This window comes from Lissotriton vulgaris, chromosome 1_2, assembly GCF_964263255.1.
Source record: "Lissotriton vulgaris chromosome 1_2, aLisVul1.2, whole genome shotgun sequence".
Classification (NCBI taxonomy): Eukaryota; Metazoa; Chordata; class Amphibia; order Caudata; family Salamandridae; genus Lissotriton; species Lissotriton vulgaris.
In genome coordinates, this window is record NC_141686.1 from 268,431,359 (window position 1) to 268,458,687 (window position 27,329).

Genomic DNA, 27,329 nt, shown 5'->3' on the forward strand with positions numbered 1-27,329 from the left:
CTGTGTGCCAGGATTGCACCCCACCAATACATATCATGCAGCAACTTAAGATTGTAGTACACTGTGACCAATTTTGACGTTCTGGGATAAACTTGCGTATTCTCAGCCTGAGAATACGCAATAATAATTATATGCTCACTCTTGCTCGTTTTTATTATATATATATTGTCTAATGACTGAATATTGTGATATGAAGCGGTAGCCCTGAGACTAGTTCTCTACATACAACTGATTGTATCTATTGATGTCTATTTCGAACCTATGGAATTGCTTTGAAAAGTGACAGAAGAGATTATATGTAACTGCAGAGTGAGTGCAGAGTGAGAGTGAGTGCAGAGAGGTTGACTGCAGAGTGAGTGCAGAGTGAGAGTGAGTGCAGAGAGGTTGACTGCAGAGTGATTGCAGAGTGAGAGTGAGTGCAGAGAGGTTGACTGCAGAGTGAGTGCAGAGTGAGAGTGAGTGCAGAGAGATTGACTGCAGAGTGAGCACAGAGTGTGAGTGACTGCAGTGTGACTGACTGCAGTGTGAGTGCAGAGTGTGCGCAGAGTGTGTGCAGAGTGTGTGCAGAGTGAGCGCAGAGTGTGTGCAGAATGAGAGTGAGTGCCGAAAGATTGACTGCAGAGTGAGCGCAAAGTGTGAGTGACTGCAGTGTGAGTGCAGAGTGTGAGTGACTGCAGTGTGAGTGCAGAGTGAGTGCAGAGTGAGCGCAGAGTGTGCGCAGAGTGAGCGCAGAGATTGACTGCAAAGTGAGCGCAGAGTGTGAGTGACTGCAGTGTGAGCGCAGAGTGTGTGCAGAGTGTGTGCAGAGTGTGCGCAGAGTGAGCGCAGAGTGAGTGCAGAGTGAGAGTGAGTGCAGAGTGGGAGTGAATGCAGAGAGATTGACTGCAGAGTGAGAGTGAATGCAGAGAGATTGACTGCAGAGTGAGAGTGAGTGAAGAGTGAGTGCACCATGAGCCATCAGTGCAGACATCAATTGTTAACGCATCCACAATAAACTATTGTAGCAATCGCAGTATGGTGCACAGAAATGCAAAATACAGTTTACAATGTCAATACATGAAATACAGGTAAAGGTTAGAATAGCACTACAGAAGCACAGTTCGATGAGTGCAGAATGAGTGCAGAGTGAGAGTGAATGCAGAGAGATTGACTGCAGAGTGAGAGCAGAATGAGTGCAGAGTGAGAGTGAGTGCAGAGTGAGTGCAGAGTGAGAGTGAATGCAGAGATTGACTGCAGAGTGAGAGCAGAGTGAGTGCAGAGTGAGTGCAGAGTGAGTGCAGAGTGAGTGCAGAGTAAGTGCAGAGTGAGAGTGAATGCAGAGAGATTGACTGCAGAGTGAGAGCAGAATGAGTGCAGAGTGAGTGCAGAGTGGGAGTGAATGCAGAGAGATTGACTGCAGAGTGAGAGCAGAATGAGTGCAGAGTGAGAGTGAGTGCAGAGTGGGAGTGAATGCAGAGAGATTGACTGCAGAGTGAGAGTGAATGCAGAGAGATTGACTGCAGAGTGAGAGTGAGTGCAGAGTGAGTGCAGAGTGAGAGCAGAATGAGCGCAGAGTGTGAGTGAGTGAAGAGTGAGTGCACCAACAGCCATCAGTGCAGACATCAATTGTTAACGCATCCACAATAAACTATTGTAGCAATCGCAGTATGGTGCACTTTACTTTTAAACATATTGATCTAAAGCGCAGCGTGCCACCATTGCTACAATTCCAATACAACCCACATATTTCTACTACACACCACATGGATACACTCCATAACACATGGATAAAAGACATTGCCATTTACAATGCCATTACCTGTAACTCAAATAAATCCGAGACCTATTGCATTTCTAATGCTTGTGTTTTGTTGTGGGAGGATCTTGGGAGATAATTCCATGTTGGGAATTTACCTGAAGGAGAAGGGCAATCGTTCAGCATATCCGTGTGGGTCTTAATTTAGACAGAGTGTAGCTACAGAGGCCGGCACTGACATGCCATTGCTGGGGGAAAAGGTTTCGGATTCAGGTTGGCTCCTGAAGGGGAATCTGCAGCTTAAGCCACATTGCATCAAAGCACGTTCTCTCCCTTTCGTGTTTTTGGGTAGAAATCTCCATCCACTGTAATATGAATCAGTGAAGTGTTACATACCGGTGCTACACTTGCTGCTTTTCAAACTTTAATTTTGTATTGAACACTTACTTCTTAATATCCCAACACTTAAAAAAGGACACCGGAGGTGGTGTGATCCGAGCAGTCAGGGGTGTTTGCCAGTACGTGCAAGCACCTGTTTGTAACATTATTGAAGGTTATGAAGCCTTTTATGCTTTCAGTGTTCACATTGCTCAAAATCCAACAAATAGAAAATAGGTAACCCCCTCCAACTTCACTTGAAAAGCCAAGGCCTTTATACGTTTCTTGAGGAGGGTCACCTTCATTAACTGCTTTCCAAGACTTAGATTACTTTTGAGGAAAATAAACAAATGGAATAAGAAAAGAGTGATTTATAAAGCTGTTGCAAAATGTCTGGACTGTGCAAACAACAGTCAGTGTTCGGCCAACTCAAAGTGCTCTGCATTATTATAAAATGCTGGTCTGGCAATGCTCCAACGTAGCAAGAGAAAATTCAGACATCTCTTGCAAAATACACTTCTCTATCTTGACATTAGCCAGAGTCCTGGAACCAAGAATTTTCTTTAATATGCAGAACTAAATATTAGGAGAACCAGCTGGCTTTAAAAACGTATAATACATGGGAACCTGAAATCTATGTATGCCTATTCGCTTGCAATAATGAAATGAAGTAGCAGCTCAGCATTAAGAAAAGGTTCCTTGTAATTCTGGTTCTGCATTGTAGGTATTCTCACGGAAGTAATAAAACATAAAAGAGTGCCACCTACGTGCACGGACCATGGGACACTTTTCCATATAGAATAATCTGACGGAGGTAGACATCACATTGCTGAACAGTGTGGTAGAAGTATTTTACTAGCCAGCTATAACTGCATCATTCTGTAGAAAACTACTGGGATGAACACCATCCACTCCGGATCTCCAACCGACCCCTGCCCCCACCACGTCTTCAACAAGGCGGACTCCATCATCGCACCCCAACTGCGGGACATCATCAACATCTCCTTCAACACCGCCACCTTCCCGGAGAGCTGGAAGAACGCCGAGCTCAGCGCCCTACTGAAGAAACCAACAGCGGACCCCACCGACCTCAAGAGCTTTCGCCCCATCTCACTCCTCCCTTTTCCTGCCAAAGTCATCGAGAAGACCGTCAACAGACAGCTTGCCGCCTTCCTCGAGACGAACGGATCCCTTGACCCCTCGCAGTCCGGTTTCCGAGCGAACCACAGCACTGAGACCGCCCTCATCGCAGCCACCGACGACATCAGAACCCTGCTCGACAACGGGAAAACAGCGGCCCTCATCCTCCTGGATCTCTCCGCAGCGTTCGACACTGTCTGCCACCGCACCCTAGTCCAACGCCTCAGCAACACAGGTGTCCAAGAGAAGGCTCTGGAATGGATCATCTCGTTCCTCGCCGGAAGAACACAGAGAGTCCGCCTCCCCCGTTTCGTTCCGAGGCCACCAAAGTCATCTGCGGCGTACCGCAAGGATCATCACTCAGCCCCACCCTCTTCAACGTCTACATGAGACCCCTTGCAGCCATCGCACGCCAACACAACCTCAACATCATCTCCTACGCCGACGACACCCAACTGATCCTCTCCCTCACCAGTGACCCCGCCAACGCCAGAACTAGCCTACACGAAGGGATGAAAGACGTCGCAGAGTGGATGAAGAACAGCCGCCTGAAACTGAACTCAGACAAGACGGAAGTCCTCATCCTAGGACCATCGCCCTCCGCCTGAGACGACACCTGGTGGCCCCCGGCCCCTACGCCTAAGACAACAGACCATGCACGCAACCTGGGCTTCATCCTAGACTCCTCCCTCTCGATGACCAGACAAGTCAACGCCGTCTCCTCATCATGCTTCAACACCCTACACACGCTCCATAAGATCTTCCGATAGATCCCGACCGAAACCAGGAAGACGGTCACCCAGGCACTCGTCACAAGCCGACTGGACTACGGAAACACCCTCTACGCCGGAACCACAGCCAAGCTACAGAAAAGACTCCAACGCATCCAGAACGCCTCCGCCCGACTCATCCTGGACATCCCCCGACGCAGCCACATCTCCGGACACCTGAGGGACCTGCACTGGCTCCCCGTCAGCAAGAGAATCACGTTCAGACTCCTCACCCACGCACACAAGTCCCTCCACGACCTGGGCCCCAAGTACCTCAACGACCGCTTGACCTTCTACACGCACACCCGCCAGCTATGTTCAACAAGCCTTCCCCTCGCCGCCGTACCACGCATCCGAAGAGCCACCGCAGGAGGAAGATCCTTCTCCTACCTGGCGGCCAAGACGTGGAACTCCCTCCCCACCCACCTCCGGCTGACCCAGGACCATCTCGCCTTCAAGAGACAACTCAAGACCTGGCTGTTCGAGCAATAGCAGACCCCCCTTCCCCCAAGCGCCTTGAGACCCTCCGGGTGAGTAGTGCGCTATACAAATGCCATGACTGATTGATTGATTGATTGATTGGGTTGTACATAGCGTAAAAGCCACACTTCAGCATTTGGAGTAGAATGAGCTATATAGTGAAAATTCAGCTGTAACTGACAAAGTAAACAAGCATTTGCAATGCAATAGGTCTCGCATTTAAGCGGGTTTGAGCTATTGACATTGCAAATGACAATGCCTTTTATTTTTGTTTTTAAAACCTAAATAAAAGGAATTGTCATTTGCAATATCAATAGTTCAAACTTGCATAAATGCGAGACCTATTGCATTGCAAATGCTTGTTTAAATGCATGGTACACATTCTTTGCAGCAGGCATATTAAGCCTCTGCGCTTCCTTAGAGAAGTCAAAGCTACCACTAGATAAAACTACCATCACTCTTCAGCACGTACATTAATCACTGGAGTTATCTTGACACTTTTATTGTTGCTTTTAAAACTGCTGATTAAACAGGGAACTTTGTAGTGCTTTTAAAACTGCTGCCTGGGGACCTCCAGGGAATGTGTCAAGGACACCAGTTTGGGAACCACTGTTCTAGACTACTGACCTTCCAGTAGATCCTCTGGGCCTGGCCTCTGAGTATTGCAAGCATAAAGAAAGATCAATGGCTACTCTGCATATCAACCCCTCAGAAGTAAAAAAAAGCAATAGCAACACGCACACTTCCTGAAATAGCCATCTATCAACCTGGAAATATTCTGATGAATACAAAGTTTCCCTGCGCATTACAGGTATTTAATCTTGCAATGTAATGGTGAAGTGATCCTACGTGGGTCTAGCCGACAGACGGAAGAGGAGAACGACAAAGACAACAACTGGACTGATTGATTAAAGTAGCTTCCAATTGCCAGGTTACACAAGAAAGATAGTTTCGATCTCTAGTTTGACTATTAGAAAAACTGTATGTAGGTTTATGATTAGAACCTACACCTTAGTCACTTTCTGGCCGGATTATGGTTAAGAATCTTACCTAAAATTTAAGTAAGACCTCAAAAGTCAGAACCACAAATAAACCAACAACTATAGTGAAGTCCTGAGGTACGGTAATACAAGGTGTTTGAGAAAATTAACCATTTGTGCTTTCCATTTCTGCCACCTCAAGAATACAAATAGGAATGTTATTGATTTATTTTGAACTTATAAAGCTCTTCAACTTCATTGCTATGTTCCATGCCCCTTTGCTGGGGCAGCCGTGCGCTATATAAGATCCCTTAACATAACATGCTGCCCGAGACGCGATTAATCAGGCAGTGTTTCATTGCAGGTATGTTGTTTCTTAGAGGTGCCCTCAGCACACCACAACAACCGCATGTCTTGGTCTAACAGAGAATAGAGGCAGCCACATGCTATACAGCATATGTGCAAAGGTCCTTGGACACAAAAAGATGTCCCTTATTTGCAACAGTTTTGTACAACCGGATTTTTTTATGGTCATACCAAGTGACACAAAGAAAGCAAGTATTACCTCTTTTTCTCCACAGTATCCATAGGTTCAGTTTCCTCTTTGCATTTCTCCTCATCTTCATCTTCATCTTCACACTCATCACTGCACTCAGCCTTGTGGAACTCAGCAGCTTCAGGTGTTGGACGGGAGTGGTCAATGGCTGTAGTATCCTTGCCAGCTTTCCAGAGCTTATACCGATCTGGCTGGAACTTCCTTACAAAGACATCCATTGATATTTTTACCATGTCCTTCCTGCAAGAGCACTATAATGAGGGAAGAGAAGACATGGGTTACAATTTGTTCAGAGAAAACGGCTGCACAGAAATGCAAAATACAGTTTACAATGTCAATACATGAGATATAGGTAAAGGTTAGAATAGCACTACAGAAGCACAGTTCGATGGGTAAGAAAGATTTGGCCTTAGAAGGGGTTGCACCAAATGGTAAGCCTCTGCATTAGACCTTAAAGAACAGCTGCAGTGTAGCAAGGGGAGTAAAGAATTCGGTTAATGCTACTCACGACAAGCACTCATGTAACTCCAGAGCCCTTGGAAGCACTGCTTGGAGTTTTTGGGAAAAAACATCCCCAGCATGGAATGGGTGTAAGAAACTGGATCTATATATACTACACCAAAATGAGGTATAGTGTGTACAGAGTCCAAGTGTTCCCAGAAGTAGGCAGATGTTAAAGTTAGATAGAACCTTACTCTCTAATAGTGGTAGCTTGGTCGAGCATTAAGGCAGTATCAGATGACAGTAGTAAGCATTTGATGTACCCACTCAGTCAGCAAATGAATTCACACACTCAAGAACTAAACTCTAGTCCAATTGCTTTGTATAAAAAAATACTGTTGTTATTTGGTTACTGGATATAGAACAGTTTGAAAACGCAATAGAAATTGTACTTATTTACAGGAGAGCAGTAATATGCAACACAAAGCAAATATAGTACATTGGAATGAATAGGCTTTTTCAATAAATTGCAAGCAAGTTACTTTTACGTTACTTTTTTTAACTCAGTGCTGGATGCCTAGATTCAGCACTGGGACATTTCTTGTAAACAGGTGAGTAAATGCGTTTTTGTTATTCGTGCGATTTTTAAAGAATATTTTCAGATTTCAAAACTCCACACTTAGAAACTTTCAAATTGCAGGTAAGTTACTTTTACGTTACTTTTTCCAACTCAGTGCTGGATGCCTAAATTCAGCACTGGGACATGTTCTGCAAACAGGTGAGAAGGAAAATGCTACTTACCAGTATGCATCTGTTCTTGGTATTTAGAGCTGCAGAGTTACACACTATGCATAGATGGCCACCTAGTGTTGGGCCCGGATGTTTGCAGTTTGTTTTGTTGTAGAAAAGTTCTTCAGAGTCACGGGATAGGTGACTCCTCCTTAGGATGATACTGCGCATGGGCATCGGCTCCATCCCCAGATTGTTTTTCGCCATTAGGGAAGTGATGGAGCTGTACAAGAAGTAGTGATGTCCATGTGGTTTGTATCTAATTAAGATAATACTGGAACAGATAAAGGCAGCCGGGGAGGCGGGTGGGCGTGTGTAACTCTGCAGCTCTACATGCCAAGAACAGATGCATACTGGTAAGTAGCATTTTCCGTTCGAGGCATAAGAGCTGCAGATTACACATAATGCATAGATTGTATTGCAGTACCCACACCTAGCGGCGACTACCCGTATCTATTGCAGTTGTTTGAAACAGTGTTTTTAATACAGCCTGGCCCACAGTGGCTTGTTGTTTAGTTTGCACATCTACACAATAAGGCTTTGTGAATGTGTGCGGTGTGAGCCATGTAACTACTCTGCATATGTCATCTAAGGGGATGTTCCCTAAGAATGCCATTGAACTCCCTATCTTTCTTGTTGAGTGGGCTTTTGGAGGATTTGTCAACGTGCGCTTTGCTTTTTGGTAATACATTTGTATGCATTTAACTATCCATCTGGCGATCCCCGATTTTGATATAGGGTTGCCTTTGTGTGGCGGTGAAAAAGACCCAAAAAGTTGTTCTGTTTTACGAAACGATTGTGTTCTTTCGATATAGTACAGCAGAGCTCTTTTAACGTCTGAAGTGTGTAGAGCCCTTTCTGCGACTGTTTGAGGCTGCGAGAAGAATACGGGCAGCTCAACGGATTGGTTTAGATGGAATGGTGAAATGACTTTAGGCAGGAATTTTGGATTAGTACGAAGAACCACTTTGTTATGATGCATTTGCAAAAAGGGTTCTTGAATGGTAAATGCTTGTAGTCCACTAACCCTTCTAAGAGAAGTAATTGCTACTAGGAAAGCTACTTTCCAAGTTACGATTTGAAATTCACATTTATGTAATGGTTCAAAGGGAGGACCCATTAACCTTGTAAGAACAAGGGGGGCGTGGCCAAGAGCCGATCATGGCGGACGTGTAGTTGAAGAGCTCCGTCCTTAGCCCTCGACACAAGCAAATTATCCTGCCTGCCCAGAGTGCGACCTGCCTAGAAATCGTGCCCGGAGCCTCAGGAGGTGAGCGGCGTGCAGCGACGGAAAGCCGCCCCCCTCGGACATCACCGGAGACGCTGGGGGACTGTGGTGCCTGCTGCGCCGTGGTCAGCCGCGGCCTCGATTGGCCGAGTGACTGAACTGCTGCCGGGTATCGGCACGCTGTGAGGGTGCTCCAGGCCGGAGACGGGATACGGAACCTGCCGATGGGCCCGTGGACGGTGGCAGGCTACCGCTTCGGCTACCGCCTTACTGCCTCCACCCTGGCGCTGAGATCCCCAGACGGTATTATCCTGCTGGGCGGCCCGCCCGCGGCTGCGGACACCGGGACTGGACCAACGCCCGCCTGCACGGCGAGGAGGCACCCGCACGGACTTGAAGAACTGGTGAGGAGAGTGGGGCCGGGGGAGCGTGAGGACGATCATTGGCGCGGGGAGACCCGAGACAGCTGGCCGAGACGCGCACCAGCAGCGCGGTGCGTCCCGGCGCTGCAGCGGTGCTGCGGGCGCCATCTTGTCTTCTCTTTGGGCCCCCGGATACCCCGAGTGACGGATACGGCGCCCTGCACTGCCTGGAGCGCGCTGCGGCAACCCGGAGACAAGGGCACAGGGGGCGCAGTGCAACACCCACGCAAGGCCCCTGCACTCGTCAACAAGGCAGGGGCCCCCAACCACCTTCACGGGGTACACCCGCACGGCGGCCTGCGGGCGGGCCACAGTCCACGAGGTCACTACTACTGGACCGGGCGAGAGGCGCCTCCCATCCTCCCGGCCTCTGAGGTGTTTCCCCCTGCCTGCGGACCGTGGCCCCCCCCCATATCTCCTTGCTGGGGCCGGGACAGTAGCCATACGCAGGACCCTTCGCGGGGCGCCACCGCACCCGCCAGAGGCGCTATCCTTACTGCAGCACCATTGACCTATTTGTTCTGGGGACCTACCTAACACCTGCCTCCTTCCTGTTGGCTCAAGGAACTGCGCGGCCAACCTCCGGTGCTGTGCGAGGACAATTGTAAGGGCCGTGACCGGTGGATGCACCATCTACAGCGCCACCCTGCTTACTAGGTCAATGGGCAGACACAGGGGCAGGACCCAGGACCAAGGCGCGCCGGAGGACATGCAGTCCACGGGCTCGAGGACCCACTAGCCTCCTCAAATGTGGACATTATCCCACCGACAGGGAAGGGTTCTCAAGACGCCAAACTAGATCTTATCCTCAACGAAATACACGCCACACGTGAGGCGCTGGAATCACGCTTAGACAGCATGGCGATGGGCCTCTCCCTGCCCCAAGCTGATCATAACAAACTGGCGGAGCGAGTCTCAGAACAGAAAATAGCGCTGAACGACCTCATTCCCCAACAGACGGAACACTCGGCGAAGCTGGAGGGCGTGGAGAAACAACTCAAACAACTATGGGACAGGGTGGATGATGCGAAAGGACGTGCCCGCCGCAACAACGTCCGCATCCTAGGCATTCCGGAACGGAGCGAGGGGAGAAACCCCACCCAATTCGTGGAAGACTGGCTACGGAAAATGGTGGGCCCGGAGGATCTTACTGCCCTGTACAGTGTGGAACAAGCACACAGAATGCCGTCGAGACCCCCACAACCGGGAGCACCCCCTCGTCCTCTGATTGCGCGCCTCCTCCACTACAAGGATCGTGACACTGTGCTGAGGGTGGCTCGAGAGAAGGCACCATTACGCTATGAGGACAAGAATGTCTCAGTATATCCTGACTTCACGCCCACGGTACAACGAGCCAGATCCACCTTCATGGGAGTGAAGCGAAAATTGCGAGAGAGAGACATGAAATATGTGCTCCTGTTCCCCGCACGGCTCAAGATCCTACATGGTAACAAATTTCACTTCTTCGACTCGCCGGAGGAGGCGGAGGAATGGATGGAGGTCACACTAACACCACCGGCCTCACAGGACCCATTTGCCGACGCCGGAAGCAGCAGACATCGGAGCCCACCAGACCGGAGGGACACCACTCCCAACACCAGACGAACCCGCCCCTCGGCGGGGTCACCGACAAGGGCACAGGCTACAGGGGACCGGCCAGCGGGTCAGTCATCAACGATGCGGCTGACGGAGGAGGCGCTCGCCGCACACGACGCGGGAGCAGGATCACTGTCACCACTGACACGCACACCGAGGTATCAGGATCGGTGGACAGCCTGCAATTGTTTCCTAAGATCACGGCCCAGATGGCAGCAGAGTTCTGAGCAGCAACACGCTGGACACTCTCCGGGTGGTAACGTATGAATGATCTCATTCTCCGCATCAGGAGGGTTGCAAAAGGGCCTAGTTTATGGGGGGCTACCCTGCCATCGCAGGCCAATAAGAGACAGGCACGAGTGGTCTGCTCCCCCCCACCACATGCACATGGAACTAGTTGACTTATGCCCACGTTGGGCATCTTGGTTCGGCTCCCGGGGCCCGTTGGCCTGGGGACCTTAATGTTCAGGGGTTACCTGTTTGTATGACACTCCTCTCCTGCAGTAAGACATATCTGGCATGGACACCCATGAGCTCACCATTACTGCATTACACGGTCGGTCATGGGGCCACTTAATGTTTACCATTTGTGCACCTGGAATGTGCGGGGCATGGGCTCGGTTCACAAACGGCACAGAATCCTAGCCCAACTCAACCGTAGGGGAATCATGGTGGCTTGCCTGCAAGAGACACACCTGAACAGTGCCGAAAATGTGAAACTGCGCAAGAAATGGAGAGGGCAGCTCTTCGCTACTTCCTATTCTGCGTTCTCTAGGGGGGCAGCTATTTGGCTTCGCAATTCTGTTCCCTTTAAACTGTTAGAGCAGAGAATTAACAAAGAGGGTAGATTTGTGTTTGTGAGGGGTTTATTGGATAGGGATGCTGTTGTGCTTGGTTGTGTGTACTCACCGAATTCAGGTCAGTCGGACTTTTTGGCGAATGTCAACGGGATCCTTGCGGATTGGGCTGATCATCACTGGGTGATTGGGGGGGATTTCAACGCTGTGCTAGATGTTGCTCTGGATAGGTCACACCCCCCACTGCATGCCACCGAAAGCAGGAAACAGGCAGACGCACTGGCACAATGGGCGGAGGGTTGGGATTTGGCAGACGCGTGGCGCAGCACACATTTACTAGACAGGGAATATACCTTTTTCTCCCCACCGCACCAGCTACACACCAGAATAGACCATATATTCTGCTCCCGTTCCCTGACGGGATCGATTGTTCAGGCTCAGCACATGGGGAAAACCCTCTCGGATCATAACCCTGTTGAACTCACTTGGCAATGGGGCCGACCGCTGGCTCCCATCCCGACTTGGAGATTGTCCACGGAATTGCTTGAAGACACGGTCTTCAGGTCGTCCCTGTCAGACACCATTGAAGCCTACTTTGACACGAACGCACATACCGCCAGCACCCGACAAATAGAGTGGGACACCTTCAAAGTCTTCCTCAGAGGAGAGGCGATGGCCACCCGGGTGGGCAGAAGACGGGAGGTGATCAATAACCTAAAAGAGGTGGAGGGTAAACTGGCGTCCCTGGAGAGTGAAGCTGCGGGCACGAATGCACACTTCACACCGCTGCAGGACGCACATATAAAACACGCTGAGCTACTAGAAGACCTAAGACTATTAGATTACAGGGAATTCACTAATAGGCAGCACACACAGGCGGATAGATCTGGCCCCCTGCTGGCCCGTATTATACGAGACTCTCCAGTATCCCATCCGATTTTGGAAATAATGGACCAGACAGGGATATTGACCTCCACTCAAATAGGAATCAACACTGCATTCAAAGACTACTACACTACACTATATGGCCCCCACCAACACCTCTCAGAGGCCGCCCTTGAGGAATTCATGAGGGATTTAGAACTACCCCAACTCACCGACAGGCAATGTAAGGACTTAAAGCGTAACATTACGATAGCAGAGATTAGGCAGGCGATACACGCTCTCCCGAGGAGCAAGGCCCCTGGGACGGACGGCCTACCGGCCGAATTCTATGCAACATTCATAGATCTCCTAGCCCCGCGCTTACACACTATATAACTGGAAGCTTTGCGGACCACCTCCCTGCCACAGTCATCCCTACAAGCGTTAATAACCTCCCTATTAAAACCGGGCAAAGATGGGATGCACCTGGTTAATTACAGACCTTTATCTCTCCTCAACACCGATTATAAGATTCTGAGCAAGGTGCTAGCGACGCTATTGGCACAATTCATTCCACAGCTGATCCATCCCGACCAGTGTTGTTTTGTGCCAGGCCGAAGTACGGCTAGGAATCTTAGAAGGCTGGCACAGACGATGCTACGAGACCCGGCGGACGTGGGCTCCGAGGGCTGCATCTCATTGGATTTGAAACAGGCCTTTGATTCCCTCAGATGGGATTACATGTTTGCTACGCTCGCGAAATTCGGGATTCCACCCGAATATATTGCCTGGGTCAAACTGCTATACACCCGTCCCACGGCTCGGGTGCGCACCTCCAAACACATTTCAGGACCAATAGCCATAGCAAGGGGCACTCTGCAGGGTTGCCCACTCTCCCCGCTCCTATTTATCCTGGCCCTCGAACCACTGCTCTGTAAACTCCGGACGGCGGCCCCCCACTGTGGCATTCGAAGACACGGGACGACACACGTAATGTCCGCCTACGCCTACGATATCATCTTATATCTCCATGATCTGCGGGGCAACCTGGACCCCATGCCTCAAATATTTGAGGACTTCAGGTCATTATCAGGCCTCACCATAAGCGAACCCAAGTCATACGGATTCACCTTTGCAAACGCAGGCTTGTTCGATCCTCTACCCTTCGCACCACACACATTCTAAATGGCAGACACCACTTTCCGATATCTCGGGATACACATTTACAGGGATGCCGAAGTAATGATAGATGGCAACCTCGGGAGGGCCATTAGAGCACTGAAAACGCAAATCCAATTTTGGCTGTCACTACCTCTATCGGTAGCCGGCAGAGTGGCCATCTCCAAAATAATAATGCTTCCCCGCCTCATTTACTACTTCACCAATCTACCATTCCTGATCCCTGCGGCGACCTTTAAAACACTAGACACACTCCTTACGGAACTCGTGTGGGGGCCGGGGCGCAGGCGCATAGGCCTTGCTAAACTACAGCTCCCCTCTGGTTCCGGAGGCATGGGAATACCAGACTTCAGGGCCTACAACTACGCGTGCCAACTACAATGGCTGGCCTATTGGCTAGCGGGTCGAAACCTCCATGAGATTAACATGACAGAGGATGATCATGCTAAAGGGGGTATCCATGCCTTGCTCTTACCCCGCTCAGACCTGCCAAGAGACGACCCACCGCTCCTCCGCCTTGCTATATTATACTGACGAAAGGCGTTGAAATACACATGCCCGACGACGTCCTATGCCCCCACAATTCCACTTTTGGGAATCCCACTAGAGTCGGGACCGCTCACAACGAACAAACTTATGTCCTGGAACGACGCTGGGGTGACACATGTAGGTGACCTTTTTACTGAGGGACGCCTGCTGTCCTTTGAAGACTTCAGGGCCACGCATGGTGTTCCTGGAGGCTCGTTCCTCATGCATGCTGGCCTTCGACATTATGTAACAAATAGGTGGGCGCTCGAAGGGCGGGAACCACTCACGAATCCCTTGCCAACGATGCAGTACCTCATGGGGACAGGTAGCCACCTAACTAAGTGGCTCACCGCTAGCATCAGAACGGGGAGGGCGGTCCCTCTATCGCCTCCCAGAACAAAATGGGAAAGAGACATAGGATAAGGAATGGGAACGTATCCTCCAATTTCCCAAGAAGGTAGCCAGAAACCCCAAGTTCAAATTCATCCAACTGATGTTACTACACAGAGCCTACCTGACTCCACACCGCATGATGTTCCCTGATGCAGTTGTCACATGCCCCCGATGCGACACGGATGACGCATCGCTAGTACACATGCTATGGCACTGCCCCAAACTAGGCTATTATTGGACCACTATTAATGACCTGCTCGGGGGAGCAGGCTCCCTGCCACATACACTCACCCTAGAATATGTACTCTTGGGACTGGGACTAACGGCACGCACAAGGAGCGTGGCAACACGTTTTGCTGACATGGCCCTATTGCTAGCGAAACAAGCAATCACGATGAGGTGGAAATCACCTAGGCCACCTGATCCTGATTTAAGGTAAGCAGAAGTGATGCGTTGGGGCAGGGCATAGGGTGAAGCACTGCAAAGGGAGGAACATAGAGGCCTCAGGAAAACACCGATTTCACTGGACTGGTTTGCCATTCTGGAAATGTTTGAAACAGGGGACAATGGGGACTCTAATGATTCGTTGCACATGTACTAAATACGTCCTGCCATTCTTGAGATTCCATGTACCGTTTCGAACTGTGGTGCACTTGACGATAGTACGGGTGATCCCGTACTGTTATTAATTCTACCCCTGCCCGACTGTGTGGATAGACTTTACCGTGATACACAATGACGTGGGTGAGGCCAATGTACATTCTGATGTTTATGCGCACGCAATAGGAGGGCTTCTTGAGGGTGGAGGGAGGGTCTATTTTGATTCGTAAGGGTTTGTTATATTAATTCAATAAGGGAAAAATTTCAAAATCACAATGTACTATGTAACCACTATTACTGTGCAAGCAGAAACATGTTCCACCCTGATTTATTGATGCGATCATAACTAGGTTTTTGCTCTGATCACTATGCTAATAAACAGATTTTTAAAAAAAAACAACCTTATAAGAATAATGTTCAGGTTCCACATTGGTGCTGGTGGCGTTCTGGGAAGAATTATTCTTTTGAGTCCTTCCATGAAAGCTTTAATAGTTGGTACTCTAAAAAGAGACAGATGTTGTCTGTTTTGTAAGTATGCTGCAATGGCAGCAAGGTGTAGTCTGATAGACGTATAGGCTAAGTTACACTTTTGAAGGTGTAATAGATATCCTATGATGTGTTGGATAGACACGTCTAAGGGATCTATTTGGTGGTTTGGCAGTATATGGCAAAGCGTTTCCACTTCGCAGCATAACATGCTCTGGTAGTGGGGCGTCTAGCTTCTTTAATGATGTTCATGTATTCTGGAGGAAGGTTGAGGTAACCAACTCTATGACCTCAGGAGCCAGATCGCTAGGTTGAGCGAGCTGGGTCCGGGTGTCTGATCTCTCCATGGTTCTGCGTTAATAGGCGTGGAGATCGATTTAGTTTTTAATGTGGCACCACAGACATTTGCAGCAGCGTGGTGTACCACGGTTGTCTGGCCCAAGTTGGAGCGTCTAGAATGAGTGTCAGGGAATGTTGTTGCAGTTTGCGCACCACTAACGGAAGTAGTGGGAGAGGAGGAAAAGCATACGCAAACAGTTTTGACCAGTTCATCCATATCGATTGCCTTTGGACAATGGGTGTGGGTATCTGGCGGCAAAGTTTGGGCATTTTGCGTTTTCGTGGGTGGCAAAGAGGTCTATCTGAGGTTGTCCCCACATTTGGAAAAACGGATGAAGAACTTGTGAGTGAAGTTCCCACTCATGGATCTGCTGTGTTTGTCGACTTAGAAGATCTGCGATAGCGTTTTATACTCCTGGGATGTGCTGGGCTAAGAGGAAGATTTTTAGCAGTATAGCCCATCTCCATATCTGTTGTGCTAACAGAGAGCTGCAGAGAGTGTGTCCCCCCTTGTTTGTTTATGTAGTACATAGCTATCATATTGTCTGTGCGGATTAAGACAGCTTTGCCTGACACTTGAGTTTGAAATGCTTTCAGAGCTAGAAACACCACTAGCCGCTCCAAATGATTGATATGGAGTAATTTTTGTTGCGGTGTCCTCCTGCCCTGCACGGTGTGATGCAGTAGATGGGCTCCCCAACCGGAGAGCGATGCGTCCGCGGTCATGACTACTTGGGGAACTGGTCCTAGACACGGTCATCCCTTGGAACGGTTTTTGGTGTTCCACCATTGCAGAGAACGATGAGTCCGACCGCCTACCAACACTAGGTCTGTTAAGTGACCTTGAGCCTGGTTCCATTGGCGTGCTAGGCACTCTTGAAGAGGACGCATTTGCAATCTTGCGTGAGGTACTACTGATATGCAAGATGCCATCATTCCTATGAGTTGCATGAACACTCGAGCTGGTAGCGAGTGTTGTGGTTTGAATTTTGTTAGGAGAGTTTGTACACTTGTTATCCTGGCTGGAGAGGGATAGGCTAGTGTTAATTGGGTGTTTATTGTAGCGCCGAGATATTGTTGTATGTGTGAGGGGTGCAAGTGCGATTTGATGTGATTTACTGTGAATCCTAAGTTGTAAAGCAGTTGAATAGTAGCTTGAGTGTTTTGCACACACTGTTTTTATGAGCTGGCTTTTATGAGCCAGTCATCCAGATATGGGAAGACGTGAATGTGCTGTCTTCTTAAGTGTGCTGCTACTACTGCTAGGCCTTTGGTAAACACCCTTGGCGCTGTTGTGACTCCGAACTGGTAGTGTTGTCCGTCTAGCACAAATCTGAGATATTTTCTGTGTGCTGCGTGGATGGGAATATGGAAGTAGACGTCCTTGAGATCTAGAGTGACAAGGAAGTCGTTTAGTACCAGTAATGGGAGTACTTGTAGTGTGACTATATGAAAATGATCTGACTGTATGTAAATGTTTAGAGGCCTGAGGTCTAGGATGGGTCTTAGAGATCCGTCCTTCTTTGGTATTAGGAAATATAGGGAATATACTCCTTTGTTTTTCTGATGCTCTGGAACTATTTCTATTGCATTTTTCTGCAGGAGGAATATTACCTCCTGTCTGAGCAATGTTAAATGTTCCTGTGACATTGGACGTTGCTTGTATGGTATGTTTGGAGGGGTAGATGTTAGTTCAAGACAATAACCTGATTGAATTATTTGGAGCACCCACCTGTCTGATGTGATGTTTTCCCAGGCTGGCAGGTACTGTTGAAGTCTTCCCCCGACAGGAGTGGAATGAGGCGGGGGAAGGGAGTCATTGGGCAGGGTTAGAGGCAAAGCTCGAGTTGTTTTTTTTGCCTCTGCCTTGGTTATTGTTACCCCTGTACCCACCCCTTTGGAAGTCTTTACTGTAGGTAGACTGTGTAGGGGCTTTGTACGAGGTAGAAGCTGTGTCTGAGGTATATACCCTGGTGGCACCTCGATAGTATGAGCGACAAAATGAACGTCTGGGAGCCTGCGACTGCAGGGCTCCCATAGATTTGGCGGTGTCTGTATCTTTTTTCATTTTCTCTAATGATACATCTACCTCGGGTCCAAATAGGTGTTGTTCGTCAAAGGGTTGGTTAAGAATGGCGCTTTGCACATCGGGTTTGAACCCTGATATGTGCAGCCAGGTGTGTCTACGTAGTAAGACACTGGTGTTAACTGCCCTAGAGGCTGTGTCTGCTGCATCAAGGGCACAGCTAATAGAGGTGTTTGTGATGTTTTTCCCCTCCTGGATGAGCTTGTTTGCTCTATCCTTGCCTCATTAGTGATTCTAGCTCATCTTAATGTGCCCTGTCATATCTGGCTGGCAGTGCCTGTTTATTGGCGATACGCCACACGTTTGCTGCTTGAGACACTGTTCTTTTGCCTGATGCGTCAAGTAGCTTAGATTCTTTATCTGGTGGTGCAGCCTCACCGGATGTTTGTGAGTTTGCCCTTTTGCATGCGTTGGAAACTACAAGTGAGTCTAGTGGTACTGGGCCTTTAATATATGCTGGGTCTGATGGGGCAGCTTTATATTTTTCTCTATCCGAGGGTTAATGACCCGAGTTCTGACTGGGTCTTTGAAGACTTCAGGAGCATGCTTGATCACTCCTTTGGGAGAAAATTACAAAAAACAATTTGATGGACAGAATGTAGATCAATGTCTTACATTCACCCCAGTACAAGGATCTGGGCCTAAATCCATCGTTTTTTGCACTCCACACCACCCTGGGTTAGATAATGGCTTTATGCAAATCAGCTCTGACCCTGTGCCCCATGGGAACAGTCCAGTCCGAACTACACAGACATATCTTTCCCAGACCGGAATCAAGCATCCGAGGACCGGACCGGTTTCGAGGTAACACCTCTCATCAGCCCGGCTAGCTTGACTCCAGTGGTGTGGAGGCTCCTTTGAGCATGGGCAAGATGGATGAAGACCTTTGTGCATTATCAAATGTATCCATCAGGAAGACGTTGACGCCTTCCTCGAAGATGTCATCCGGAATCGGAGCTGAAGATCTTTGAGCCATTGCTCTCCTCCCTCTTCGGTCCCGGATAGACTTTTTGGAGCGGAAAGAGGCACAAGCTGAACAGTCTTTCGCCTCGTGCTCCGGAGAGAGACAGAGGTTACACACCTCATGCAGGTCGGTGTGGGGAAACTTCGACCCACATTGAGGACACTTCTTAAATGGCGTCCTTTCCATGAGCTGGAGTTGAGGCCTAAGTAGGCCCGAATGCCGTTGATGACGACCGGAATCGAGATCCTCGATGTTTGAAGATTAGCGTCGACTGGAAAGCATTCGAAACTTAGTTTTGTATGAGGATTGCGCGCCGAAGGAAATCAGTTCCAACACGGAGCGCTGGAAACACATCCGAGCCCAGTGGCGGAAAAAACAATCTGGGGATGGAGCCGATGCCCATGCGCAGTATCATCCTAAGGAGGAGTCACCTATCCCGTGACTCCGAAAGACTTTTCTACAACAAAACAAACTGCAAACATCCGGGCCCAACACTAGGTGGCCATCTATGCACAGTGTGTAATCTGCAGCTCCTATGCCTCGAACAACACGTTTTGGTTATTTGTACGATTTTTAAAGAATATCTTTAGTTTTCAAAACTCCACACTTGCTCGTTTCTTGGAGGGAAAATTGGCAATGTTATCCTATGGAGGAAAAACAGGTTATCGTTTTGCAGGTAAGTAAACAACTGTGGGAGTTAAGGTTCTGGGGTTAGACTCGGGGGTCTCCCAGGGTCAGTGATGCACTGTTATTGCACCCTCAGCGGCACTCTGGGTGCAGAGTGTTGAGGCTTCACTGATCAGCAGGCAGCTTGGATGACTAGAAGACATCAGAAGTATACTCCTTTTTATTTCTGAGTGACTATTGCCCCCTCATCCTTATCCCAAGCATCTCCCAAAGGTGAGAGATCAGAGTTATTAATTGTCTCCTATAAGTTGATACCCTGAACTCTACAGGACTTCTATGCCTAGGTAGTGCCATATGGGTGAAGGAATTCATACCTCGGAGAGCGTCCGCAATAGCTTCTTCAGTCCCATCTTCTAACCAAGTAAGCAAAGCTTTGCTGTAATTGGCAGTGCTGGCAGAGACTTGCAGCCAAGGAGTGCATGACTTTTTACCTGCATTGCTGTGAGGAGAATGCCTACCGGTTCTCCTCAAGTAATAATCGGTTTATTCAAATAATTATGGTACCTGGCTTTCATGATGTGTGGAACATGTGCAGAGGCTGTGTGGTAGATATGAGAGGTGTAAAGCGGTCAATTGAATGTTAGGTAACATTCATTAGAAACCGTGGACAGGTCCAGAGAGGGGAGTTTCAATTTGGGCATAAACTGTTTAGCACACACCACCTGCAACTTTGCCTATCTGGTTGGGAATGAATTGATTGCCATCTGGGTGGTGGGTTCTTAGGCCCAGGGTTTTAGTTTGACTTTTTATATTTGTGCACTGGAGACTTAGCAACAGAGGCTTCAGCTCACTTGAGCTGTCTAGCTTGGTACCCAAGCTGGAGCAGTTTAAGGGTGTGGTAAGAAAACATGTGATCTTTACCCCAAGCAAAAAACAGAACTGCTTTCATGGTAAAGGTGCTCACGTATGATGGAGACCCAACAAGTTCTTGGCCAGCCACAATACAGTCACACAGGAAAACACTGGCTAACAAGGTTTTTCAAAATGCAGCTTCTACCACCAATGCTAAGAGTGCTAGCAACTTCTACTTTCCAGAGAGCATTCCATTTTCAACTGTTCATTTTATTTATATGTAATAAGAGCACTATTGCAGTTTTAAGCCACTGCACTGACGTTATTGATATCAGAGAGTCTGTTTTACTGTATCATGCTTTATCTGACTTTTAAATCTGCTAGATCAAGACCAAACTAAAACTCTCTAGGAAAGAAAACGCCAAGTACACAAGTGGAGTTATTTGGCTTCTCAGCTGCAGTGCTATTGTATTGCTATTTTATTGCTGGCCGTGGAACACCAGTGGTAACAACCATGCCGATAAAGGGCACAGCCCAGTTCAGATTGTCTGCCCAAGAGAGTCCAAAAACTCTTCACAAGTGACAGCTTCCCTCCTTCCAGGACAGTTTATCTCAACTTCTCCAGATTAGAGTAGGAAGCTGTTGAAGGTATCCCGGGCCAGCCCAGAGCTGGAGGGAAGAGCACGATGAGCAAAGGTTAAGCTTGAGGTTCACCTACCCAGTTCTGATATGCATGGTCTTCTTAGTGTTCAGATGATCTACAACTTAATGGGCATACAAGCCTAATATTTAGACTGAACCGAAGGGCCTCATTTACCAAAATTCAAGCTCTTCACCAAATCCTGGAGGAGTGCTTCACATTTAAAAACACTGCTAGTGAGCTGCTACTGAGAGGTTTCTCCATCACTGCGACTACTTCCACGGGAGAATTGCTTTCAAGCATATGGCCAACAAACCCACACCACCCCGTATGTTGATATATTGGACAGCGGTGGTGGTGTTCAACCAACTTTGAACATTGTCCCGTGAGAAAGAACGGAGAAAGGCCTTCAGAGCAAGACAGACTGCTCACAGCACATATATGTGCAGGTGTTGCTTCAACACAAACTAAGGGCCTAGATGAGCACTCGAGCCCAATGAGGAGTGCCCATATTGGCATGACCCTTTGGAGGCCAAACGTGTGGTCAATCAGAAGGTTGGAGGAGTGGGGTCCTTCTATCAGTGATACGCTGATGGGAACATTTGCAGCTATGGCCTCTTCAAATACTTGTGGAGGGTTCTTACCCACCATCTGGCATAAGGAAACAAAAGGATGCACCCAGGCCGTGAGGCCAAAGAGGCACAAGACACACAGGACCAGGATCAGAGTTTGAGTCAGTCACAGCGGAATTTTCACCTCAATATCTGCGATCCTCTGAGGCAAAGCAAAAAAGTCCATTATGGTTTATTGTAGACAAGTGCCCCTTTTATACATAGTTGCCCCCACGTTTTGCCTGGTATAGGAAGCTGGCTCTTTATATAGTATACAACTAGGTGGTTATACCGTGCTCAGAGTCCAGCGGCTCCCCAAAAGTGCACAGGGCTAAATGCAAAACCCCAAATGCTCTATTAGTAGCTGTGTGGGCGCGCAGCCTAATACAGAGGAGTGTAAGACATTTATTGCACAATGGGAGAAATGCAAATGCTACTTACCAGTATGCATCTGTTCTTGGCATGTAGGGCTGCTGACATTCATATCTGTGCATAGATCGCCGCCTAGTGTTGGGTCCGGATGATTGCACATTGTTGTCCTGGAAGAGTCTTCGAAGTATCACGAGATAGGTGGCTCCTCCCCTGGACTACAGGGCGCATGGGCATCGACTCCATCCCCAGATTGTTTTTAGCCATTGTGGCCAAGATGGAGTGAAACTCAGCGAATGATGACCATGCTATGAGTATATCTGTGAATACTGCAGCTGCTACAGGCGCCGGGGAGGAGGGCGGGCGATATGAATGTCAGCAGCCCTACATGCCATGAACAGATGCATACTGGTAAGTAGCATTTGCAGTTCGAGGCATGTGGGCTGCTTAATTCATATCTGTGCATAGAATACATAGCAGTCCCTCCATTAGCGGCGGCCGCCCGTGTCAGCTGCAGCAGTTTGGAAAAGTGTCTTGAGAACAGCCTGCCCTACAGCTGCCTGCTGTTTGGAGTGCACGTCTACACAGTAATGCTTCGTAAATGTGTGTGTGGTAGACCATGTGGCTGCTCTACATATGTCCTCTAAGGGAATGTTTCCAAGGAAAGCCATAGAGGCCCCCAACTTTCTGGTGGAGTGGGCTCTTGGTGGAATGGTAAGAGTGCGTTTTGCCTTTGCATAGCAGATTTGAATACATTTCACGATCCACCTAGCAATACCAGCCTTGGAAATAGGGTTACCTTTGTGATGTGGCGCAAAGGCGACAAAAAGCTGCTTAGTCATTCTGAAATCTTTGGTCCTATCAATGTAATACATTAGGGTCCGTTTAACGTCAAGGGTGTGGAGCATCCGCTCCGCCAGTGACTCAGGATTTTGAAAGAACACCGGCAACTCAATGGTTTGGTTGATGTGGAACTGAGACACAACCTTGGGGAGAAATTTAGGGTTAGTGCGGAGCACTACCCTGTTTGCGTGAACTTGGAAGAAAGGCTCTTGGATTGTGAGGGCTTGCAGTTCACTAACCCTCCGTAGCGATGTAATTGCTACAAGGAAAGCCACTTTCCATGTCAAGAACTGAATCTCGCAGGAATGTAGTGGCTCAAAGGGAGGACCCATCAGTCTGGTAAGAACCACATTGAGGTTCCATTCAGGAGCTGGTGGAGTCCGTGGCGGAATGACTCTTTTGAGGCCTTCCAGAAATGCCTTGATGGCAGGCACCTTGAAGAGTGAAAGGTGTTGTCTATTTTGGAGATACGCGGCCATCGCAGACAGGTGAATGCGAATGGAAGTATAGGCCAGATTACACTTGTATAGATGGAACAGGTAACAGATGATGTTCTGAATAGAAGCATCTAGCGGATCAATGTTGTAGTTTGCACAATAGATGACAAACCGCTTCCATTTCGCCGCATAGCAGGCTCTAGTAGTGGGCTTACTAGCCTCCCGAATGATGTCCATGCAATTGGGAGGAAGGTTGAGGTAGCCAAACTCTAGGACTTCAGGAGCCAGATCGCCAGGTTGAGCTGTTGCGGATCTGGGTGCTGAATGTCGCCATGGCTCTGTGTCAGAAGGCTAGGTGTGAGATGTAGCCTTTGATGCGGTACCACGGACAGTTCTAGAAACGTGGTGTACCATGGTTGACGAGCCCACTTTGGAGCAACTAGGATGAGAGTCATCGAGTGCTGCCTGAGCTTGCGTGCCACCAGCGGTATCAGAGGTGCTGGGGGAAAAGCGTACGCAAATTTGCCTGACCAGTTCATCCATATCGCATTGCCCTGCGACTGTGGGTGTGGGAACCTGGCGGCGAAGCTTTGGCATTTGGCGTTCTCCTCTGTGGCGAACAGGTCTATCTCTGGATGACCCCACCTTTGGAAGTACGGCTGGAGTACTGATGGATGTATCTCCCACTCGTGCATTTGGTGGCTGTGCCTGCTGAGCAGGTCCGCCATCTGATTGTCCTTGCCTGGGAGATGCTCTGCCATGAGGAAAATGTTCCTCTGAATGGCCCACTTCCACATGCTCTGAGCCAGATGAGACAGCTGCGGAGAGTGCGTGCCTCCCTGCTTCTGAATGTAGTACATGGCCGTCATGTTGTCCGTCCGGATCAACACGACCTTGTTGCACAGATGTACTTTGAATGCCTTTAAGGCCATGAAGATCGCCATCAGTTCTAGAACATTGATGTGCATCTTCCTCTGCTGTTGCGTCCATAGTCCCTGCACTGTGTATTGGAGTACATGCGCTCCACATCCCTGGAGAGAAGCGTCCGTTGTCAGGATAATCTGTGGCACAGGCTCTTGAAACGGTCGGCCCTTGCAAAGGTTTCGTGGATTCCACCAATGCAGAGAGTTGTATGCCCGACCGCTCACCAACACTAGGTCTTTCAACTGGTTGTGAGCCTGCGTCCACTGACGTGCTAAGCACTCCTGAAGCGGACGCATATGTAGTCTCGCTTGCGGGACAATGGAGATGCAGGAGGCCATCATGCCTATCAACTGCATGAACACTCTTGCTGGAAGCGAGTGTTGAGGTCTGAATTTTTGGATCAGCGATTGAATGCGGTTGATCCTCACTGAATTTGGCTGTGCTGTAGCCGCCAGAGTGTTTATGGTCGCACCCAGATACTGCTGTATGTGAGCGGGCTGGAGATGGGACTTTGGGTAATTCAGTGAGAACCCCCAGATTGTGCAGAAGATGAATGGTTTGGGACACGTGGTTGGCACACTGATGGGCCGACTTGGCTTGAATAAGCCAGTCGTCCAGATAGGGGTAGACGTGAATGTTCTGACGTCTGAGATGCACCGCCACCATTGCTAGGCACTTTGTGAAAACCCTGGGTGCCGTGGTGACCCCAAAAGGCAAAACCTTGAACTGGTAGTGTTGGTTTTGTATGGTGAACCTGAGGTATTTTCGGTGTGAAGGATGTAGTGGAATGTGGAAGTATGCATCCTTCAGATCCAGAGTTGCCAGGTAGTCCCCTTGTTGAAGCAGTGGAAGAACCTGCTGCAGCGTGAGCATGTGGAAATGCTCCGAGAGGATGTAAAAATTGAGTGGCCTGAGGTCCAGAATGGGCCTGAGGGATCCGTCCTTCTTTGGAATCAGAAAGTACAGGGAGTAAACTCCCGCACCTCTTTCCTGCAAGGGCACGAGCTCTATTGCCCCTTTTTGCAGCATGACGTTGACTTCTTGCTGCAATAAGTGCAAGTGCTCGCCGGACACAGGACGGTTTTTTGGGGGTATGTTGGGTGGAGTGGATGTGAGCTCCAGACAATAACCGTATTGGACAAGTTTTCTGACCCACCTGTCCGTGGTGATGGACTTCCACATGGGCAGGAACTGCTGGAGTCTCCCCCCGACCGGTGTTGCGTGGTCGGGGGGCAGTGACAAGGCGTCACTGTTTGTTGGCGGTGGAGGACCTGGAGCTGTTGTTCCCACGTCCTCTGCCTTGGACGTTGTTGCCACGGTATCCACCCCAACCTTTGTTGGTATAAGAAGTTTGGGTGTTGCTTTTGTAGAATTGCGTTGACTGTGAAAGTTGACCCCTTGAGGTGCCTCTAGTATTGGAGCGACGAAAGGACCCACCCCGAAACTGCTGGGATTGCAAGGCACCCATAGACTTCGCAGTGTCGGTGTCCTTTTTCATCTTCTCGAGGGTGGTATCAACCTCGGGGCCAAACAGGTGGTCTGGGTTGACCGTCAGGTTTAAGATGGTAGTTTGAATGTCCAGCTTGAACCCAGAAATCCTCAGCCATGCATGTCTACGAAGCAGCACGCTAGTGTTAATCGCTTGCGAGGCGGTGTCAGCCACGTCCAGAGCGCACTTAATGGAAGCATTGGTGATAAGCTTCCCCTCCTGTATCAACATCTCTGCCGCCTCCTTATACTGATCGGGTAAGTGCTGTAAAAGGGTTTCTAGAGTATCATAGTGTGCCCTGTCATAACGCGCTAGTAGCTCCTGTGTGTTGGATATGCGCCATATGTTGCTGCCTGCGCCGCCACCCTCTTCCCAGAAGCCTCAAAAACTTTTGATTCCTTGTCTGGGGGAGGAGCATCACCAGTAGTCTGTGAGTTGGCTCGCTTGCGTGCATTGGAGACAACCAGGGAATCCAGAGGCAACTGTCCTTTGATATAAGTTGGATCGGTGGGCGCTGCCTTGTACTTCTTGTCGATTCGTGGGTTGATGACTCTTGCCCGGGTGGGCTCTTTGAACACCTCAGCCGCATGTTTCAACACCCCTTTCAGCATTGGCATAGTCTTTACAGTTTTTTCAGAGACCGAAAAGGTGTCAAAGAGGAAGTCGACGTCCACTGGGTCAGCATGGAGGTCGACGACGTGATTGGCTGCCGCCCTCTCAATGAGGGCATTGAAAGCCGCAGAGTCCTCAGTTGGGGAAGTTTTGGCTGAGAAAAGCTGTGGCTCCTGCCCTGAATGCGGGTCCCCTGGATCGCCACCTGCAGACCATGGTTCAGTCACATCCTCTGGGTCTGAGTAGACGGGGTAGCTATACTCATCCTCGTCGTTGCCATCACCCTCCTCAACATGGGAATGAGTGGGTGAAAGTTCCTGAGCTTGTGGTGACACGGGCTCCATAAGGGCAGAGGCACCAGCAGAGTCCATCTTTCTTTTAAGTGGAATCTTGTAAGGCTCTAATTGTGGTTCAGGGGTGATCTTTCTCTTGAGGAGAGAGAGCTGGCCCGTGTTGGCGTCGATGAAAACCTCCTGACGCTCTTCTTCCGTCAGTTGCCGTGGCCGTGGGCTGGGGACCACCAACGCTGGCTTCGGTGTCGAAGACACCTTCACGGGTACTCCGGACCCCGATTTTGCTGCGAAAGCTTTCGGCGCCGTTTTCGGTGGCAAGGCGAAGAGAATCGGCGTCGGCGCCTTCGCCGGTTTTTCTAGAGGCTTGGGCAGCACAGGGTCCTTTGGCTCGACTGCTGCGGTCCCCTCCCTAATCCGTTGAAGGGACTCCGTCACCTTCTTAGTGAACGAGGCGGAGGGACGTGCCGGCTCGAGAGAGTCTTTTGCAGCTGGTTTCGGGGTGGCGACCGACGATGCGCTCTTCGGCGTCGACGCTGTTGCCCCCTTGTCGAGTAGAAGTGAGGCAGTGAGGGACTTGGGGTCGTCCTGCCGCTTCTTCGGGTCGAGAGTGGACTTCTTATGGTCGTCGACCTTCTTTTTGGGATCGAGTCGACCCTTACTTGCGTCGACCGTCTTCGGCGCCGATGCAGCTGCGTCGGACCCTTTAACCTTCGGCTTCGATACAGTAGCCTTTGGGTCGGCCATTTTGGCGTGGCTCTTGAGCTCGACGGCCATCTTAGATTTCTTCGGCGCCGAGGCCTCCGAAGTGTTCGACCCGACCAGCGGGATCCGTGCTTTCGGTTTCGAGACGTCTGGCGTCGAGACCGTTGGTTTCACTTTCG

General features: G+C 49.4%; 1 protein-coding gene across 3 annotated transcripts in view; it reads right to left on the minus strand.

Moving 5' to 3' along the window:
• Positions 1-27,329, minus strand: part of KDM4A (lysine demethylase 4A) — a 500,020-nt gene that overhangs the window by 306,553 nt on the left and 166,138 nt on the right. For all 3 annotated transcript variants that reach the window (XM_086953195.1, XM_086953196.1, XM_086953197.1), the window contains one exon: positions 6,049-6,290. In XM_086953195.1, the coding sequence (XP_086809321.1) occupies positions 6,049-6,290 (242 nt within the window). The remainder of the gene's footprint in view (positions 1-6,048; positions 6,291-27,329) is intronic.